Source organism: Tuber melanosporum (assembly GCF_000151645.1).
Source record: "Tuber melanosporum whole genome shotgun sequence assembly, scaffold_14, strain Mel28".
Taxonomy (NCBI): Eukaryota; Fungi; Ascomycota; class Pezizomycetes; order Pezizales; family Tuberaceae; genus Tuber; species Tuber melanosporum.
In genome coordinates this window covers 419,962-441,213 of record NW_003298797.1, presented here as the reverse complement: position 1 = coordinate 441,213, position 21,252 = coordinate 419,962, and the positions used below count along the sequence as shown (strand labels likewise).

The 21,252-nt window shown below is 47.5% G+C and overlaps 3 protein-coding genes; 2 read left to right on the top strand and 1 right to left on the bottom strand.

The window, feature by feature from the left end:
- Positions 1 to 6,341: 6,341 nt before the first annotated feature.
- GSTUM_00004630001 (uncharacterized protein) lies at positions 6,342 to 7,765 on the top strand (the record flags this gene model as incomplete). The annotated part of the gene is made up of 2 exons (XM_002836281.1): positions 6,342 to 6,775; positions 6,847 to 7,765. 2 exons carry the CDS (start codon positions 6,342 to 6,344, stop codon positions 7,763 to 7,765), a joined length of 1,353 nt encoding a protein of 450 aa, XP_002836327.1.
- Positions 7,766 to 8,077: 312 nt separating this feature from the next.
- Positions 8,078 to 8,765, bottom strand: GSTUM_00004629001 (uncharacterized protein). XM_002836280.2 has 1 exon: positions 8,078 to 8,765. Exon 1 carries the CDS (start codon positions 8,718 to 8,720, stop codon positions 8,301 to 8,303), a length of 420 nt encoding a protein of 139 aa, XP_002836326.1. The 5' UTR covers positions 8,721 to 8,765; the 3' UTR covers positions 8,078 to 8,300.
- A 5,808-nt stretch (positions 8,766 to 14,573) lies between these two features.
- Positions 14,574 to 17,778, top strand: GSTUM_00004628001 (uncharacterized protein; the record flags this gene model as incomplete). Its single annotated transcript, XM_002836279.1, has 6 exons — positions 14,574 to 14,954; positions 15,034 to 15,561; positions 15,620 to 16,015; positions 16,316 to 16,508; positions 16,580 to 17,356; positions 17,414 to 17,778. 6 exons carry the CDS (start codon positions 14,574 to 14,576, stop codon positions 17,776 to 17,778), a joined length of 2,640 nt encoding a protein of 879 aa, XP_002836325.1.
- Between the last annotated feature and the right edge of the window lie 3,474 nt (positions 17,779 to 21,252).

Here is a 21,252-nt window from a genome sequence, read left to right as displayed (position 1 = left end):
TGCGCAATACGATACCTCGAGCCCACAAGTTGCGCCCATTCGGGATCCAACGAGATTCACCTATCATCCGAGATTCTCACTTCTCATGCCACCCACCGCCGAGATTTGGCCGCGCCTGCCTGATGAAAGGCGCAAGTGCAGCCTATCTACCCACCTACCGGTACTCCCCTTAGCACCCAGATCTGTTTCCCTTTCTTGTTTTTTCTTTGTTTTCTTTTTCGTGGTGCAGTTGGAATGTATGTGTGATATTGCATGATGCATATTCGCCTGTTTATCGAAACGGTTTTTTTTAAAAAAAGAGAACTGATATTGCATACCACGAAGACCTAAGCGAACGTACCACGTTTTCGATGGTATGCAATGCCGGTAGGAGTTCCTTTTTGAGAACTCGGGATCTTCACTAGTGCTGACCTCCTACCCGGAGGGATGATAGCGTGGTTATGATACCAAGATAGAGAACTAACTTGGCCAATTGAGATATTTCCCCCTCCCGCGCAGTAAGAAGCAGAGGTGGGCCGAGGAGTGAATGCTGTAGGCCGAGCTAGGTTAGGATACCCGACCCCATATTATAGTGGTACAGTACATGCCAAACGAATTCGCTTAATACTATCCGTTCAAGTAAAATCTAATATCCTCAAAAGCGCACAATGACAGCTCACCAGGAGATTTCCCTATTTTTTTCTTTTTCCCTTCATTTTTATCTTTCCCTTTATTTATTTTTTTCCCTGTTTTCTTTCTTTCTTTCTTTCTCATTGTACTGTACTCCCCAACGTTATTTTCCCGTGCGTAGGGTAACGTATAGTTGTGTAATGTAAGTAAATAAGTATAACGGACGGACGTTCCCCCCCCCCCTTGTAACGCTTATATATGCTGTGTAAGCTACCGCTATGTTGAGGTGAGTTGTGAATCATGTGATAGAATGAAGACATGGCTCGTCGACAAGAACATGCCCCATCACTCGATGTCTCTACCCATTCTAAGTATATCTATCGTTTCCAGCACTGCAGCAGTTTCCCACGGAAATCCCCGGTCGACACTGGTCGTACGCCGGGTCGGTGGTGCCAGGATAATAAATTTGATTGACCCGGTGGACACAATTCATGCTTCTAGGGAATCAGCTTGGCTAGTCAAAAGGGAATATTCACATGTGATCACTCGCCATTCTTAATCAAATCAGGATTCCATCTCAGACATTTTCTCTACCTACGGCACGCCTACCTATATCTATCCACTAGACAGACAACCCCTATCCACATTTTCAGCAGCCTCAAGAGGAGTAGGAAAGGATAGAAATAGTGCAACACCCCATCAATTGGCTGAGGGTAACATGTAACTTACCTTGACTTGACTCAAATGCATCATAACCGTCTTAAGTTTAGTCCCGACAACTTGGGATCCTGAGATTGTGCTCACCCTCCTCGGGGTAATAGCGGGGTGCGGTACATTTTGGTGCAAAAGGGTAGAGTAAAAAAAGAAAAGAAACGAAAAGAAAAGGGGAGGGGAAGGGGTTCCCGGCCCCGGGGGGGTGATTTGTGTGGGTAATTTTTCGGGGGGGGGGTATTTTTGGGGGAATATTTATTTGGGAAACATGTGGGGGGGTATTTTTTTTAAGCCGCTTTGCGTTGTGCTGGGGGTAGTTATTTTATGGGTTTTGGGGAAAAGTTCTGGGGAAGGGGCGGGGGGGGGGGGGGGTGGAATGCTGATAGGTGGTTGGCCGGTGTTGATGGATGAATGGAGAGGTTATGTGGGTGCATTAAGTCCTACAAGGAGTTGTGTACAGATGTTGGGTAAAAGCAGGTGGGCGGGATTGTACCGGACCATGTTGGGCTGGGTCAGCTCTATCTTCGATTATGGTTTGATAGCTAAGCTTAGGCGTGCGCTACTATCCGCATTACCAGTAATCTTTTGCATCTCAAAGATAAGGGAAAGGGTCGCAAACGTATCCCCTCCAAAACCTCTAACTCTTCCGGAGCAGGAATTCAATTGCACGGACCACTCCCAGGAAACACCCCAAGAGGCCTCTAGAGAAAACAAAATTAAGCTAAAAGCGAAGGAAATAATTTCTAGGAAGTAAATTAGTCATTGGTATCGGGATATCCGACAGTCCATTATACTCGCAATTGCCAGAATGGTACATTAATGTAACAATATCAACTCTCATCATTGGGTTATAGCAGCTCTAGCCCAAGCACCATCCCATGACGGAAGAGCAATCGGCTGTGACAGACGACAGTAGCTGAGTATACCTGCCCCCAACAGATATCCAGGCTTATAGAGGTTCCATCGGACCTTACGATAACCAGACCGGTCCTCGATACCGAGATAAAAACACGAGAACAGGAATATTCACTTTGGATGGGTGGATGGATAGGGGGACCGCGCTCAGCTAGTAGTGATATCCACCATCCATCTTACACCAGTACCGTACACCTACTATACCAGACCCCTACCACCATTGCATTTACGATACCTGTCTGTTCACCCGCCTCCATTTTGCTGACTCGGATATTTTACCTTTGTTACTCTCCGGGCACTTGTGCAGATAGTGCGCGTCGGTAATGTTCACGGTGGTGTCGTGGGACAAAATGGTAGTGGACGAAGATCTGATGGGACAGAAAGGAACAAGGAGTGGGACGCCCGGTTACCGTCAATCGTACTCTACATCGCTTCGTGAGAGAGTGTCGGACTAGGAATGAATTCGTGCCGTACCGGGAGAGCCGTGCATGGGGGTTTTGTTGTAAAAATAAAGCCCTGGATTGAATTGTACTTGTGCCGTACTGAGCTCATGTTAAGTGCTGTGATACTGGATTATTCTTCATGTGTGTGTTGGGGGTGGCGTTGGAAGTACGGTACTCAAGATCAGGCAGTCCAATCCCGGAGTGGGGGTCCGTTTCCGCCTTCTCATTCATTTGTTTATTGACTTTCTCCATTCATTCCTTTTTTTTTTTACCGCAAGGCTGACGTACAGGTAGATCTGGAGAATCCATGCGGTATTAGGAACTTCACTTTGCACCAGAATTGAGACAAGGAGCTTCTAGACGTTGCATGCACCGTACTGGAGACGCCTGTAACGTGCTGCATCACCTATGTATAATATGACATGTGCCGGTAAAACACGCTAGGTTACCATGAGTGTGAAGCCGCCTGGGACATAGAACTAGTTATCATTTTCTAGAGTCGGGATCCCACACAAATCCATCATAGCAGAAGTGTGGAGTATAAGCCAAGCAGGAGGAATAAAACGGAGGAACATAAGCTATCCGTGAAAATCGAACTCTGCAAGTTTCCGCAGGCTAAAGCAGAGTCAGCTTTGTTGAGCCTCCATCCCTAGGATCCCGCCTTCCTCCCCTTCCTCAAAGGAGAAAGAAGAAAGAATTAAGCTTAGTCCTGCTTTTTGTGGTTGTCACCCCTCCCCCTTTGTGATTGATGTGCCGGGTGCTGTGTTGTGGGGGATTCTTTAACCCCATACCGTTCGGGCAACTGGTTGTGTTGTAACCTTTTTCATTCATTGTTACAGCAGTGAAATGGCAGCATGGAGATTTGTGGATGGATCGGGGAAGGGGAAAGAAGGAAGCTTTGTGTAAGTAAACTTGAGCTGTTTTATTTGTTTTATTTCACCTATGAGATCGGTGGTTGCCCCTATTTCCTTTTTTTTTTTTTTTTTTCTTTTCCATTTTCCGCACCCTTTTTTAGCTCAGCGCGAGACAGAAGGCGGGAGGGGGAGGAACGTTTCTCCGGGAGATATATGTCACGAGCAGACACACTTTCGAGATTCACGAGAATTAATTTCGCGAAAGGATCCTTGGAGGGATGATTGAGCTTATCTTCTCGAGAAAACATTTCAAATACCATGGAAAACAGGGGGGTACTGTACTGTACTAGTACAGTACCTTTATAATACCATTCTTGGCAAAAACATACCATTGCAAGGTTTCACATTGCAACGATCAACAAAATATTCACTCTAGCACAGAGTTCCCCAGTCTTTTTACCCCTCAAACAATCCAAAAATATTGTAAAAAATCTTATAAAAAAGCCAGAACTACTTGAGACCTGCTAATATTTTTTTATATTTTTTCTAGCAATCTTCTTAGGATTCTTGGCCCAAAAAATCACCAAGAACATACTACTCTTAAGCGAGGTCAGAGCAATGTGGTTCTGTGCGAAGGTTTCACTTTTTTGATGGTATATTTCTCAGTCAACGGTATCCGGAAGGTTTTTTCGCCAAGAGCATGGTATTGAAAAGGTTCACTCGCTAATACCGGTACTTGCACAAGTGAAACACCATAATAAAGTACGAGTACAGTACTGTACTGTACCCGTGCACATCGCTCTGGCATAGACCAGTGGCTAATCACAAGGATAATACCGGTACAAGTAGTATGATAGAAGACAGATAAGCGACCACCGGGTTTTTGCCCTCCGATCAAAGTGAATGAGCAGGTGCAGAAAAAGCGCCCCCAAAAGTTCCCAGAGACCAAAATGTGCACAATGAATCCCATCAGATTTGAACAGTGAAACGAACGGATGAGACGAGGCCGCGTCCGGAAAGAGTCTTCCTTAACAGCCACAACAACATGCGATGTTCTATTTCAATTTCGGGACCAAGTATGATAAAGGATAAATTGCTGTGGGAAAGAACAGGTGCTGATAAACTAGGGTTAGATGTGCGAGTTGGAAGTGGAGAAAGGTTAACTTACTTTTGACGGAATGTAAAAAGCAGAGCACCTCGGGAAAAAGTAAAAATACAAGTGAAAGAGCTGGATAGCGACAGGAAGAACAGGGCATGACGGGGTCCCGTCACAATCACATCTTACTCCATTCTCGCCTTTCTAGTCTTGGTAGTAGGGGATTGTGTGACTAGAGTGGTAGCTCTCTCCCTCTCCACTGAACTCTACCAATACGAGTACGGGCGCTGTGCAGCACGGCGAAGCTCCTGTGCTGCGTTGACCCTTCAATCCACGTGTAGGAATTACCCATGTTGGAAGCTGAGAAAGTTTGTGAACGCGCCGTGGTTTTGGTATGATAGGGTCTCTTCGAAAGTTTAGACGACATTTTGGATTCACGGGGCGAACCAACTTCCGGAGTTCTTGACCGAGTAAGCCGGGGCTTTGAATATAGGGTGTTTTTCTCCCTCTTTCTTTTCATATTGTCTCTGCCATGTGGTGATTCTGTTATCTTTTTTTAAACCCTCCCCCCTGTGACACCAGTACAGTACCCAGGCTATGAATGCTTCCCGTGAAGAAGCATGGTTGATTAGTCTTGGGTGGACATAGCAGGAAAGATGTACAAGTACCGTGCTGTACTCTTACTTGCACAAAACCCGAAAACAGGGGTCCTGATGCGCTTAGTTACAAGTAGTTAGCTTTTACTCTTATCTGCCACGGGTACCGGTACTTGTACGGGTACAGCACCTCCAGGGTAGGGGAGATGGGGGTTTCTCGTAGGAAGATATGATTGGATCCAGCACCATCTCAAGGCACGAATTGATCCTGACGGCACATCAATGGGTTCCAAGGTGTCTTTTTATCGGTATCAATTGACAAGACCCCCATCCCCTGTAAGTTGTAAGCCACAAATGAAGAGAGAAGTAAATGGAGAAGTGGTGCAGGTACCGGGCAAAGGTAGCTAGAGTCTTCTCAGAGGCCCTGCTCTCGCACAGGTGCCGCAACCATGGTACCATATCATACCAACACCCAACATACCATAAGGCACGCATTTAACTGTACTCTACATGTGCTCCCCCACCCAATTCGAAACGGTGGCAATTGATACCGCCAAGTCACCCACTCCCAGGCAGACAGCCTGTCACGTATACCAGAAAATCAGCTGGAGTACTGGTATTCTTCTTCCCGAGATTTCTGCATTGTTTTCCCTTTCTCTACCCCCACTTAACTCCCTTAGGTCAAGTAAATAATAATACCATGTTCTACTCGTGTATCTCCCTACCGTTTTCATCCATCCCGCCATCCTTCCCTCCACTTAACTCACAAAGAGGGAACGCATCCTTAGTAAAGGAAAATAGGAAGAAAAAAGGCCACCTACAGTGTTTGGCCTTGGATTCCTCCCTCCCCACCACCTCGGTTTGCTTTGACGAAAAATGATTGAAAAAAATTAAAAAAAAAATTTGGATTGAACCTCTTAGGCCCTCCTCAAACTGTCTGCTTACCCCCTCAGAACAACCTGCTCATCATACCTTGGCCTACCTTTCAGCACCCCCCACCGCACACGCAGAGCTGCTTTTACCTCACCTCATTGTAACTACAAATCTACTAGCCCCCCACTGCCAATTCGCCCAGCGTGAGAGCCCACTATTCAGCAAACAAACGAACGAATACCCAATGGACGGTACCCACGCTCAAGCAACCGCCAGCTCCTCCGCCATGCCGGCAACACCTCTCCCTTCGCCTTTCGTTGATCCAATAACCCCCCTAGGGTCTACGCCCTATAGTTCTAGACCTGGATCATTGCCGGGGTCTACTTCTGGCTTCTCCGCCCCGGGGTTGAATGTTCCGCAGAGGTACTTTCATTCCAGAAGAGTGAGGCCCGGAGAAGCGCAACAGCCTTGGAAGGGCAAGAAGGATCCCAAGGAAAAGTGGGTCACTATAATCCCTTGCATCGGTTTAGCTGTCGGGCTTGCAATCGCGGGGTTTTTCGTCTGGCACGGAGTAAGCAGCGTTGTCAATCACAAGTATTGCCCTGTGCTCATTGAGGATTGGAGCAATGGGTTTGACGAGAAAATTTGGACGAAGGAAGTTGAATGCGGTGGATTCGGGTATACCCCAACCGCAAACCCCACATCTCCGGAGATCAACTGCTAACGTACCAAAAAAAAAAAAAAAAAAGAAACGGACAATTCGATTACACTACCAACAGCGAGGAAAACTCCTACGTCAAGGGTGGCCATCTACACATTCGCCCAACCCTCCAGGATGAGAAATTGATCACAACGGACAACGTCATGAACCTCACAGAAATGGGGATTTGCACCTCTCCCCTTCTGAAGAACTGCGTCTCTGGAACAAATAGTACTAACGGCACTATCATTAACCCCGTGAAATCCGCACGCATCAACTCGCGCAAAGGCGCCAAGATAAAGTATGGTCGAGTGGAAGTCAAGGCACGCTTCCCTGAGGGTAAATGGCTCTGGCCGGCAATCTGGATGTTGCCAGTGGAAGAAAAGTATGGGCCCTGGCCCGCCTCCGGGGAGATGGACATCGCGGAGAGTAGGGGAAATGATTGGAAATACGCTCAGGGCGGAAACGACATTATCAGTTCCACGCTGCATTGGGGCCCCGACCCTGCGAACGATGCCTGGTGGAGGACGAATGTTAAGCATAGGGCTTCGCACACTAGCTACTCCTCCTCTTTCCATACTTTTGGGATTGAGTGGAGCGAGAAGTACATCTTTACGTATGTCGACTCCCGGCTTTTACAGGTCCTCTACACGAACTTTCAAACGAGGCTCTGGGATCGTGGGAACTTTCCGCTGGCGAGTGAGAATGGCACGAGATATATAGACCCCTGGTCACAGACCGGGCGCGAGAACACTCCATTCGATCAGGAGTTCTACCTCATCATCAGCCTCGGGGTCGGGGCTACTAGCGGTTGGTTCGAAAACGGAAAGGACAAGAAACCCTGGGTTGACGGGAGCCCCACCGCGGTAAAGGACTTCTGGGACGCTAGAGACGAGTGGAAAAAGACATGGAAGAACGACGGAGAAATGGTGATTGAGAGCGTGAAAATGTGGCAGCAATGTGATTGAGTTTTTTCGGGGGGGTTTTTTTTTTTTTCATTTTTCTCGATGTTTCCCCTTTTCTATCAAATCTTTTTTTTTCCCATCTTCTCAAGAGGCATACTTCGGGAGTTTTATTTAGGGCTACTTTTTCCTTTCTTTTTAATTTCACTTGTTCGCGCAACGGAACGGGAGGCAACCCGCCCGTTGGTCTTTTTTCCCTTTACCCCTGCGTATACGATTTTTTGCTTTTTCCCTTCATCATGGTTAGCTATTTAGTTACCATTTTGTAATCAGAAGCGATAAATGATAATAGATGGCTCTCTCTTTCACTTTCACATTTACCCCCCCTCTCCTCTCTCTTTCATTCATCCATCCAGCCCGGACAACCAAAACCGTTATCTTTCTCTCGACCAAGCCCAACACTCAAAAGTAAACTACCACCCGCCTGCCGCCGCCACGGTGAACCCAACGGACGGACCACCCATTCACCCACCAATCACGCCAGTCCATGACAAAAACCTACACCCGCCCGCAAGCCACAATGGCAAAATCCATCCACCAATCATGGGAGAATCAAAAGAAAGGAAAAAAAGGATTCATTAGGGTTATCACACGGTACGGTATCGTCCCGGCACTCAGCAGTGCACAACACGTTTTCACCGATCATATGTGGGAGTGAACGAGGGTGTTGAAGAGCGGTGAAAGTGAAAACGAGAATGAAAATGGTGTGAAAAAGTGAAAAAGAAGTGAGGCTCTGCGGTACGGTAGATGGATGGATACGAGTACCGGTAGTTGGTGAAAGAGGGCAAGGGGTAAGGGAAATGTTTGTCTCTGCTGCAGGGTGCTTGTGCGGGATTGTGCGGGAAGGTCCGGGGTTGGTTGGCCGTAGCGAGTTGACTCGGTGTGGTGGTGCAGCACTGGTGGTGTATAGTACAGTATCATGCTCGAGAATGCAAGGTATCATATTATCATAGAGTATCATACTCGTAAGAATACAGTGAAGTCAGCCCTAAGGGGGTAGTGCATGAGAGCGAGCGGGTAGGGTGAGGTGAGGTGTAGAGAGTTACGCTTAGTTCGACGAGGAGGATAGGAGTTTATAATTCGGTAGGTATTATAAATAGTTGCATCTATCGCACCTGAATGGGAAGTGTATCGTGCTAGATCTGTGCTCTGGGGGCACCGTAATGGCATATATTGTTCGGATTCTGGCGGTTCGGGGCCGCCGAGGTTGTTGGCTGTGGTAGATTGCCGGGCAGGGAGGGCGCAGTGAATGATGTGAACTGTCTTTGGGGAATGGTGGAGGTTAGTGTGTACCGGTTACAGCGCTGTATGCCCAATAGGCGGATTGGTGCAGCGCAGCGGTGTACTCGAGTAGCTGTCAGCTCTGTCCGCCGCTGCGCTGTTACCACCGGTACTGTACAGTACCAGGGTGGGTAGAAGCTATATCGGGTGGGGAGGAGAGAGAGCGTAGTAATTGAAACCCACTCGTAGAGGGACGTCTGCTGGGTCGCAAACTAAAGGTGGATAAACTCGGTCCTTTTTCGGCACGCTACAAGGCGGCACTGCCCCGGGTTTGCGGCTTTGTTTTTGCGAGGGGGATATTGTAAAATCGCGTTGTACTATTTTCATTATAACAACTTGCGGGCCTCCTAATTTATTCTTATTTTGGCCAGAACGGTCGACAGGTTATCCGCTGCCCGGATATGGCTTGTTTTCAGTTCTTTGGTGGGAGAAACGGTTTTCGAGGAGGGCAGTATCTTTTGTATTGTGGCGTACGGGACAGGTCTTCGATGTCTCAGGTGTAAAAGAAAAAAAACCATTTTACAGACACCATCGCCAAGGGACCATACTGTACTGTACCTTAAAGCTGTGGGCATTATTGAACTCGAGTATGGTGCCCAGGTATGATGCATTATTGGAGAAGAAACGTGGAGGCCATCCTCACCCTTCCTTCCAAATCCAGAGCCCGCAACAAAAACCCCCCCGATGTCTCACTTGATTCGGAAATCTAAGACACGGCTGTCAGTTTGACGTGCGTCCACATCGCTCCGAATTGTTCCTTCCTTTTTTTACTTTGTCTTGCTTTGTTTCCCCCTGCTTGTCCTTGGTCTGTTCTGGTTCTGTTTTTTTTTTTTCATTGTTTGTCGTGGTGTCGGCTTTAAGACACATGTGTGCTCAAGTGCCTGGGCGTGGAGCACGATATTAATTGGTATCGATTTAGATACAGTAGCCAGGCAAACGGAAGGTGGTGAGAGAAAGCAGGCCGACGGGGTGGAAGTGAGTCGAGTTGAGAGACATCAGGCGGTGGCGTTGGTGGGGGGGGTATCTATAGATGGATTCCTGTAGATAGGGTTTTCGTGTGGCTTGATTAGCTAGACGGGTAATTCGCCTATGAAACCGGTAGACAAAAGAATTGAATAGGCATAATAAGCATAATAATATTATCATAGCTCCTGTGGATAAGCAAGTGGTCTCAGCACACTCACTCACTCGCGAATTAATTAACTTAAGCGAGTCCTACGTCCTTGCTCCTTCGAAGCCTCCTCCAGTACTCTGCAGCACCACCATCGCCCGCACAGCCACAAGTGCAACATACCGGTCCCGGTATGATACAAGTATAGTACTGTACCACACGCATCCTGTTTGTTTACGGCTTCCAAAATTTACCCCTTCCTTTTCCTACCTTCCTTCCCCCCTTCCTTTCCCCTTCTTCACCATGCCATGCTGCCAGAAGCGAAAAGAGGGGAAAAAAGAAAAAACGGAGAAAAAGAAATTCAATCACACTACAACCAACCACGCACAACGGGTAAATCCTTTAGCTGTGTTTCGCACTGGCTTATCTTGCGCGCCTGCACGTGCGCTCCACATGATCTACCAACGTAGCGAGAATGGAGAAAGTGTCAAGGGTACACTCCACAACCGTTCCTGATTGATCTGAGTCCTTAAGTTACGCTAGCTTACGGCCGACTCAGGTGCTCGGTACTTGCACTTGCCCTTGTGTGAGAGAGAAGTGAGACATGACTTTTGTTACCAGGGCATACGATACGGGCTATATCGTGTTAATATAGTTCTGGGTTGTGTTCGGGATGCACGGGTTTTGGTCTTCATATGATGGGTTTGATTTGTTTGGGCTAACTCATGGGGGAATTGGGGCTGTTGGTTTGTTGCTCAGCTAACCGTAGCGTGGTGAGTGGATGAGATGGATGACTGTCGGAGGGTCGGGGTCCTCGTGCTTGCACTGTGGTGCATTGTGGCGCGGGGAGACTGCCGTGTGGATGTTTCTTTCTTGGCTTATCTTCTCTTGCCACAGCACTCGCACAGTACGCATGGGGGACCCCCCGAGAGGGGGGGAAGGAGAATGCCTAGGAACCCGCGTTTTCCGCGACATGATGTCCGGTGTGATGGTAGACTTGGGACGGAATTTTTCAACAACTCCAACATCTGACTTTCGCGTGGGCCTGAAGTATAGTTGTTCAACTATAGTTCTCTCTTTTGCTTGTACAATTGGAATTGATACAGCCTTGCGTGTTTTTCTAGGACAGCTTTTCGCCCTAAGGGGAGTCCTTCACCGACTGTGCAATTCTCCGTACTACGATATAATTTACCTGGTTCTTTGTTCGAAGCTGATTGCGTGTGTCAAGAGCGCAATGGTAGTGATGGTCTATATTCTTCTTTTAACATCTTCATGAGTCCCCTACGGGAAGCAGGCAGCGGTGCGCGACTAGCACACCCGAAAGTAGTTATAGTCGGTCGATCCAGATTTGTATATCCACCTGCTCGCTGCTCGCCGCGGGACCAAGTCGAGGGACCGGTGAGCCAACCACTTTGCCGGGCAATGTTCAACTATCGCGAGAACCACAACCACAATGCAGCGCAGAAATCTGTGGTTTTATGGCCCCCCCTTGGTTTGGGAGAAACAAGTCTGGTGATAGGACCTTTCATCTCTGACATAGTCCAGAGTGGGTGGGATTGAGCGGTTGAGATTTCGGCGATGTTGTGGTTGCGTCTCACCGTCTCATGATACCTAATCTCACTTCTTACTGGCTGAAGGTACCATAATTATTATGATGGTACTGTACAGTACCGGCAGCTCATATGATGCCAGATGACACAAATATTCTTGCTGTACTGTACAGTGCTCCACGCTCTCTTCCTCAAAACTCCGCTCCGCTGGTTACCTTTGTTTCCTCTCGGCTTTCCGAGGATGTAGGGGTGTGATTATTTTTTTTTTACTAAGAATCGACCCTCGCTTTGTTCACGGCTTGGCGGCTCCGTTTTGGGTTGTGTTCCCGTTCCCGCTATCACTCCTGTCGGATCCGGACCTTAAACTTAATTTCATGCATTGACCAGGGGGCGTTCTTTTTTCTTCTTCTTTTCTTTCCTCCTTGCCTTATGGTGGCGCTTTGTTGTCTTTCTTGCTTTCTAATACCGGTACGGCAATCGAGAAGTTTGTTTGCAGGATTAACCTTATTGGAAAATGTCTTTGCTCTGCTCTTTTTGCTTCCTGATATGGTAATCAACTGCCATCTACTTGGGTATTGGGAGGAGACATGTTTGTGACACTCATTCGAGCAATGCGCGGCTCGGCGGACTTAGTCTCTCGTCGCGTTAGGGGCCCACCTGGCAGCTGGAGGGAGGAGTTTGGTGGTAGAGAGAGGGGGAGATAGGGTGGGGGTCGGACCCCATAGTGCAGAACTTGAGTTGTGGTACTATAATGTATTCTTCTGCTGCGAAAGTATGGTACGGTACTTGTGCTCGAACACAGCACCTCGCTATCTTTTACCCTTGCTACTCTAGCATCATATTCATTCCGCGATTTGGGGAATAGTGGCGAAGTCCATTATCAGACCTGCAAATTAACATTACCTCCTTGGAAAAAAATACTCCCAGGGCCGGCTAGCTTACTCCAGAAAGGTTGACTGGGTGTAACAGTCTTTCCTCGACGGCGGGTGTGTGGTGCCGTTTTCCTTTTTTATAGATCTGTCTGCATGGTTGAATCACGGTGTCTAGTTGCTCCCGTAACTTAATTTAAGTGTTCTGTCGTACAAGAAACTCGTTTAGTCCTGTTTTTCAAATTTAGGTAGGCTTGGCCAGACCCTTGGTTTTGTCCATTGACCTTTCTGTTTCACTTCTCCTCTCTTGGGTTCTCGCCCTCTCACTCGACAACTATAGAGAGTGATCCAATTGATACCCCGAGCACCCTTGCTACGTTCAATGTATCCATTGAACATACCCATCGGGTGCCGGAAAGCCGCATTGTGTCAGCATACAATTCATATCTGCAAGACTGTTGGGTGTCTGAAGGTACTACGAGGTCAGTGGTTGGTGGGGGCTATCGGGCGGCGAGCTAGCTCGATCGCTCGCTTTCGGGAAGAAAAAAAAAAAAGCTCCGACGATTCCGGTATGCGGGTGGTTACCACGTAATAAGTAGGAATCAATGAAGGGCGTATGTGTTGATGTGATAATGTGTGTGTGAGTGCTCTAGATGGTGGGTGGGAAGATATGGGTTGGAAATGGGGGTTGCGGATTTTCAGTGTCCCTCACGTGTGGCAGAGAATGCTGCGGCTGTCTTCCTCAACAGGACTGAGGACGCCTCAAGAATCCTTTGAGTAGGCCGGGGTGCAAGTGCGATCACGGCATGTCCCATCTGCTGAGTGATGATAGAGGAAGAGAGAAAGAGGCCGAGAAGTAAACACACGCACACACCCGGCCAGATTTACATTTGCGTGCGCTTGTATACCGCGATAAGGTGTCGCCATGTGTGATGAGAGTGAGTGAGCGGGCATGGCGATAGATGGACTACGATAAGTTATGTCGGTATCATGAAAGTTCGAGTCTCCAACCTCTCTGACACTCCAGGTTAGGATGTTCCAGACACCTAAAGTTCCACAAGAAGAGTAAAGAGATGTAAGAAATAGTTAGAAGGGAGAAAAGGGAAAACCAGCCAGCGAGTCAGCCAATTCAGCCCGGTTTAAACAACCTGCGAGAGAACAGCGAGACATAGACAGGCACGCAATTAAGCAAACACCCGCCCTGCTCACTCGCCCAAATAACCTCCAAGAGATATGCAGTACGCCGCGGCGCGAATACACAAGAAGTAGCTAACCCCCCCCACCTCCCTACCACAAATCACAAACTATTTCCTCCCATATTATTCCTCTTGATTTCCCTTTCTTTTTTTCCTTCCTTTGCCTGTCTTCCCCCTCCCTCATCATCCGAATACCGACACCCTCTCGCTCCGGAGTCGAGATAGCCCAGCAAGAGTAGTCCATCGAGGATTGCTAGTCGTCGTCCCCCGTAGACGAGCCATACAATCCTCTGTTTACCTCTACTGTTCCTAAGGAGAGGAATTGGATTACAGTGGGTGATCGGGGTAATAATCTTAATAAGAGAGACTAAAATCACCAGTTTCCTCTTGGCCGCGAAAAAATCATCTCTTGACGGCCCCCCGCAGAGGCTCCGACTACCCTCGCCGCGGTTTGCCCCCCCTACCGTTTTCCTCAAGGACTAAACCCGGGCATCTCTCTTCGCCATTGACGAAGCAAACTTATACACCAAACAAATCCACATCGGACCCTTTGTTTTGCGGCTCCCTAGGATAGGCCCTCGTCCACTCGTTAACGGCCGCACAATAATTTCGCGCTCCCCCTTCGGTTAAATTCTTGGGAAAAATCCTTCACTCGCTATCACCCATACTCCCTCCTCGTCCCCAATCCGGTGTGATATTTTTTTACCACAATTTTAGCTTGTTGAAGGGAACAATAGTAGGCCGAAACAACCAACCACCCAACGCAAGCTCTGGTCGGTTGTCTTGTACGACCCCTTGTTCTTTGTAATGGGGATCAGGCACTACTTTCGCGCAAAGCCATCCAACGGCAAGGCTCCCGCGCGAGATCCAGCTGCAGCTTCCCAGGCTGATCATGCCGCTGAACTCAGGCCGCCATTGTTCCCGGCTTCGGGCTCCGAAACCGCTTCTGGCGAAGCATCTTCCAGATCCTCAGCTATTATGGTTGATGACATAAAGCATGAGGTTATGGTTAGCTATTTGTACCAGCAACAGTCAAGCCAGCTCTGGGTCAACCCTAACCCTCCACCTGGTCGATCAAACGAGAATGAGGGCGTTTTGCTGAGGAAGAGTAAAGGGCAATATATGGCTTGCCCGGCCTCATTGTCAAATAGTCTTTTTGCCGAGGCTTGCTCAGTGTTGAATGTCCACGTATGTTTCTGGATGCTCCCGGAATTCCCGCAAGTTTCTTTGCTGTTGCTAATGTTTCGGCAACATTGAAATCTAATAGGTTGCTATGACTGTTAGTTCCAGGGTCATCAAAACATTTCTCCAATGGTCTCCTGAGGCGGTAGACGTCCCCCTCATGAACGGTCTACGTATTCAGATCGTCCCGACAATTGCGGATCTTCCGAGAGCGAGGAAGCTCCAGTTCGCTGCATTCGTAGCTAGAGAGGCCATACTCGTGGTCTGGGATGACGATCCGCTCAACATTGTTGCCCGTGCAAAGTCCATTGAGAATGAGTTGATGGCACTGGTGTGGAAGACGCCAGAAGTCGAGGAGGAAGAGTTGGCGAAGACAGAGTTGGCCGCTAATGTGGTGGAGGTTATCGATGAGGAATCTGGAAAAGTCTCTGGATATTGGGAGAGGCGCCCGACAAATTTGCTGAATACCATCTTGGTCGCGTTCACCCTAGCGCTCATCATAACTACTCTAGGAGCTGGGTATAGGCAGATTGGAATTGAGGTTGCGGTCGATGGGAATATGTTGAGACTTGCTTTCGTCGCCCTGACACCGATTCAGATATTCTTCACCCTGGTAGGTCTGTCCCTGCTGAGGAAATAAAAGCATTTCTAACCTAGTCTTTCCCGCATAGTTCTTCGGTCAGGTCATCATAGGGTGTACCGCTCAGTGTATAGGCCCGGTATCTCAGTTGACCTATAACTCCAAGTACTATTCTGCGAGGCCCCCCCCACGTCTACGCTCTGGGCCACTCCCCCACATTACTATCCAGTGCCCTGTGTATAAGGAGGGTCTTTCCGGGGTTATCGCTCCAACAATAAAGTCCATCAAACAGGCCATCAGTACGTACGAGCTCCAGGGTGGCACCGCCAATATCTTGATCAACGACGATGGGCTGCAGCTTTACAAAGATGAAGATCAGCACCTTCGGAAGGAGAGGATCGACTTCTATGCGGACCATAACATTGGTTGGGTTGCCAGGCCCCCACACGGGAAAGGTGGTTTCCAGAGAAAGGGTAAATTCAAGAAGGTGAGCGGAACCAAGTTCTAGTATGTTTGCTCAATTCACTCTGCATTTGTTTGGATGGAGGAAGAAAGGAGAAGTCTGGCCAGAGATGTGGTAGATTTCGCCCTCTGCCCATCTTTTTTAACTTGCTCTTTGTTTTTTTCTTGTCTTTGGCGACCCATGTTCAACTTTACATGGCCCTACCGGATATTTTCCTTGATTGTCTCAGTAGCCACGCGGGGGTTTTCCTTGCTCTTGCTCAGTCAATCTCGCTAGCTTGCGTTTCTTGGCAATTGTCGTAAAATATGACTAATCATTGAATAGGCATCCAACATGAACTTCGCCCTCATGATATCTTGTAAAGTCGAGGATAAACTCGCATTAATTGAACGGAATGAAAGTTGGACTCAAGCCAAAGAAGCTCAAGCTTATGAGAATTGCTTGAAGGAAGTTTTGGACGAAGATGGACGCGCTTGGGCGGATGGTAACATCCGTGTTGGAGACTACATCTTGCTCGGTACGTAATTAAGTTACAAATGATTGTCAATGTGGTTTGGAGAGGTCGCGATGGCTAACGAATTGCTGTAGTCGATTCTGATACCCGGGTACCTCCTGATTGTCTACTTGATGCTGCTTCTGAGATGGAGCAATCTCCCGAGGTCGGAATCATGCAATACTCCTCAGGCGTCATGCAAGTTGTACACAACTATTTCGAAAACGGAATCACTTTCTTCACCAATCTGATTTACACTGCTATTCGCTATACTGTTGCCAACGGCGATGTGGCTCCTTTTGTGGGACATAATGCTATTCTTCGATGGTCTGCTATTCAACAGGTTTCCTACAAAGATGAGGATGGGTATGAGAAATTTTGGTCTGAATCACACGTGTCCGAGGATTTCGATATGTCTCTGCGATTGCAAGTCAACGGATACACTATCAGACTTGCTGCTTACACTGGTGAAGGGTTCAAAGAGGGTGTCTCTCTTACTGTGTATGATGAACTGGCGCGTTGGGAAAAGTATGCCTATGGATGCAATGAACTTTTGTTTCATCCCTTGCGATTCTGGCCTATCCGTGGACCCTTCACTCCTTTGTTTCGCAAATTCTTGTTCTCGAACATCCGTATGACGTCCAAAATTACCATCATCTCTTACATTGGAACATACTACGCTATTGGCGCCGCATGGATCATGACGACCGCCAATTACTTTGCGATTGGCTGGTATAATGGATATCTCGACAAGTATTACATCGACTCCTGGAAGGTGTGGTTTTCGATTGTCATTGTGTTCAATCTTTTCGGAAACGTGGCGCTGGCAGTTATGAGGTATCGTGTTGGCGAAAAACCCTTCTTCTCATCTTGTAAGTACCTCTGCTGCTAACCGGCAAGAGTGATATCTAACATACTTTGGTAATTAGTGCTCGAAAACTTTAAGTGGGTCTTCCTCCTTGGCATATTCCTTGGCGGTCTCTCCCTACACGTTTCCCAGGCACTCCTTTCCCACATGTTTGAAATCAACATGGTCTGGGGAGCGACTGCCAAGGAAATCGAGTTCTCCAACTTCTTTATCGAAGTTCCCAAAGTTATGAAGCGTTTCAAATTTTCGTTCGCCTTCTCGATTTTAGCAATTGTGGCAATGATCGTGCTCGCCACTGCTTCCTTCGTTCCCCATAGTTGGGTCATCAAGGATTTTGTCGCCATCTTGCCTATGGCAACTGTGGCGGGCAGTCATCTGCTGCTGCCCATCGCATTGAACCCTGCATTGATGACATTCCAGTGGTAGTTAATACTCCCACCAATGCTTCGGGGCTTTCGGCGACCTCTTTTCATTTTTTCATTTTCATGAAGGATGCTTGGCCGATATCGCAACAGGGGGGTATCTAATGTACGACAACGATTTCCTTTTCACATCTTACTAAATACTAGAGCAAAATAGCTGCAGGATCGAGGGTGATCTTGCAGTCGATATTCCCTCCTCTATTCCATGGCTACTCTGCTATCCTCATCAAACACGGGGTATTTTCTTTCTACTTTTACGTTTGCTTTCTTCATTTTATGGGCATTTCCTCTTAGCATGTCTCTCTATATCATCCGATCGGGGCTCCTTTAGCTTTCTTCTTTCCTCAGTTTAATTTAGAGAATTTCTTTTTTTATTCAAGTGTGCAGTTACGGAACAGGCGCAAAATCTTTTGATTTCTCTTTATTTTCAACCCACCCTTTTTCGAAAACATTGTAGACGAAAATATCCCTTTCCCTCCTTCTGCATTATCTCTTCAGGATACTGTCAATCACCTAATGGAATGGAGTTGATGTAGATTGCCGGGATGCATTTTTTACTTAAAAAAAGCCGTAAAAAATCTTGGGAAATGAAACCACTCACGAACATAAACTAGTGCTTTATAATAGACTTTTACCTATAATAGCTCCTGATTCCTCTTTACTTTTCTGAATAATTGAGGGGTAGTCGGGGGTGAATAAACTATTCAGGGTTATTATTAACTTGAACAATGACTCTTTCTACGGTATCTATGCATCTCCCCACGCTCCTGTTCGCAAAGCCCTCGCTAATGGAACACCAATGCGAGAACCATACCGGAACCATCGTGAGCCAGGTATGAGTGCTCGGGTTTCCGGAGTGACAGAAGTTGCGTTATTTTGTGGTATGATAATGCACAAACCCCCCCCCCCCCGACTTCAATCCGGCGACACGAGCGGGCTGGGGGACGTGAAGGGAAGTCATACTAGACGGCAAATATACAGGTTTGATTTATTGTCATTGTAAAGTACTAGTGTTCGAGCACTGCACCGTAAGAGTACTTCGGGGAATGATTGGGAAAAAGTGTGAAGTCTTTGCCGCTCTACACATATGATCCAGTATAGTATCGTAGATATTCTACTAGCCACATTCGCCACACTATTTATTACCCCCAAGGTGCTGTAAAGCTGCACTTGGCTATTCTAGAAAGCGAGAATACAAGGGGTCCATCTGGCTGCTGGTGAGACCGGCAGTAACTTTTGGGGCAGCGAGTGTGTCGGTATAACACATTGGTTGTTGCCAGGGCCCTGCCGCAGTACAGTACTATACTGTGCCGTTCCATCAGAGAGGACTTTGGCCCATGTGTTCCGATCTGCGTGGTATGCAATAGCAGTCCCCCCCCCCCTTTTTTTTTAAAAAAACGGCTTCAACATCGCAAGAACTGGTGGTTCACGCATCGGAGTGCCAGAAACGGGTCGTGAATTTGTATGGGAGCTCGGATACGCAACGGACTTTTTTGCCATATCTTTGGTTTAACCCCCGAGCGCAGTATTATACAGCCGCATTCGTAAAAAGTTCTCATTCCCTCCCCATTGTAGTGCCGCTACCTCGAGGAGAATTGTACCGAATAACAAGGGAATAGGAAGAGCCCTCGAGATTACCGTTTTCAGATATGGCTCTAGGGTTATTGTAAAGCCGTTATGTATCACGATTTTTTTTTGTCGAATTATTGGGGAGGGGGTGGTTAGAAAGGCGTTTGCAAGGGCTGGGGGGGGGGTTCTGTACTCTGAAGGGTACTTTACGAATACGGCTGTACTATACTGTACTGTACAGTACTTATAGTTCATTATTTATTTATGTAGTTCTGGCATAAGATTGGTGGGTGTTTGGATGGGTTTCTGTATCTACTATCTGCGTTTCTTTGATATAATGGATAAGGATCCAAAGGTCCCTTCCATAGAGTAAGGCGCGTTTCTGCTATCGCGGCTATAAACTGGAGAGTTCCCTGCTCCGGTGGTTGGTGTTCGAAACTGTATCGTATCGTACCCGGAAACTGGAGGTCTTTTGGAGATAGCAGCAACTGGGGGTAGATGCTTGGTATGACAATAGAAAAAAATGGAAGATGTGGATGTGAGTAAAAGGGAATCGGAAATGTTTTCAAATGAGATAAAGGTCAGGTCAATAAAGCGCATGTATAGTATGGTAAGGCATGGAGCGCAGTACTGTACTGTTCCGGGACGTTTACGTGTCGGAAGTTTGTGCTGTGGATCATGTATGCATGCACCCGGGGTCGGTGCCGTGCTCGGATCTCAAATGTTTAGGTTATTGTACCTCGAGTTGGCCACATGGGTATTGCATGGCATAGGATCGGGCCCGGTCACTTCAGCAGCTGCGCGGCTTGTTGGCGGCAGGTTTGTCCGCTTGCTTAATGGTTGCGGGAAAACTGATAACTGCTCGTCACTATAGATGTGGTGTATTGAGTCTGCAATTGGAGCTGAGTATCATACGTTGCATTGCGCTATGCCTCGGTTTTTTAGGGTCAAGGATGAGGGAGGAAAGGTATCTCAGATGATTTGGGGTTCAATTCAGTAGTCTCTCGCCTATTTTATGCTTCTTAAGTTTAACGAGGAATAATCACGCATAGTGATATATCCTATCGCAGCGATTCTCTTTACCTCTTTCGTGAACAAAAATCATGTATCGTAAAACTGATGCTATATATATCATACCGGTGGCTTAAATTTGAGAGGAGAGGAAAAGTACCCCAACAATGACGCAAATCAAACTCGGGAGCTTGGAAAGCGATTCTTTTCCCATGATATGATGCTGTACAGTACATATAACACTTTGCCTCTACAAATAAAGTCATTACACAATGCTGCGGACCTGGTACAGTACACGTTGTGCTAGCTTTGTATGATACCATAGATAGAGCTATCATACCGTATCATATGCCGTGTTGCCTGGTTCGGCGGTAGGTCAGGAAAAACTATAGTACCCTGCTCGCACCGGAGTGTGAGGCGGTTGCTGACATATCCCGGGAAGGGAGGAGGACCGAGAAGAGTATACCTCACAGCACAGCGCTGTGTGCTCTGCCTCCGGATCTTATGCTATGATACCCCGGATTGATCGGTTATCACGTCGGTGTGGGCTTCTGCTTGGATATACCCCTCACAGCCCCCCCCCATTTATTGCCCCTATCAGCTTCTGTCTAGCGTAGGGCTCGTTGGAGATCCCCCTGATGTTGATAGCTTCATCCCGGTTTATCGCTGGAGCGGAGAGGATTTGTGACCAGATTCCAGGAATCCATATCATGATTCCTCATGATTGCCTCACCATTCCTTGATCAACCGGGTCAAATTTGGGCTGGGTCGGCTAACCCTCGTTACCCATTAAAGCCGAAACATCTATCGTAAATAGTGATAAGGGAAAAATAAGAAGCCCTGTTTGTGTACAGTATGGATGGCTATCACTTCATAATAACGTTATGATAGATTCAGT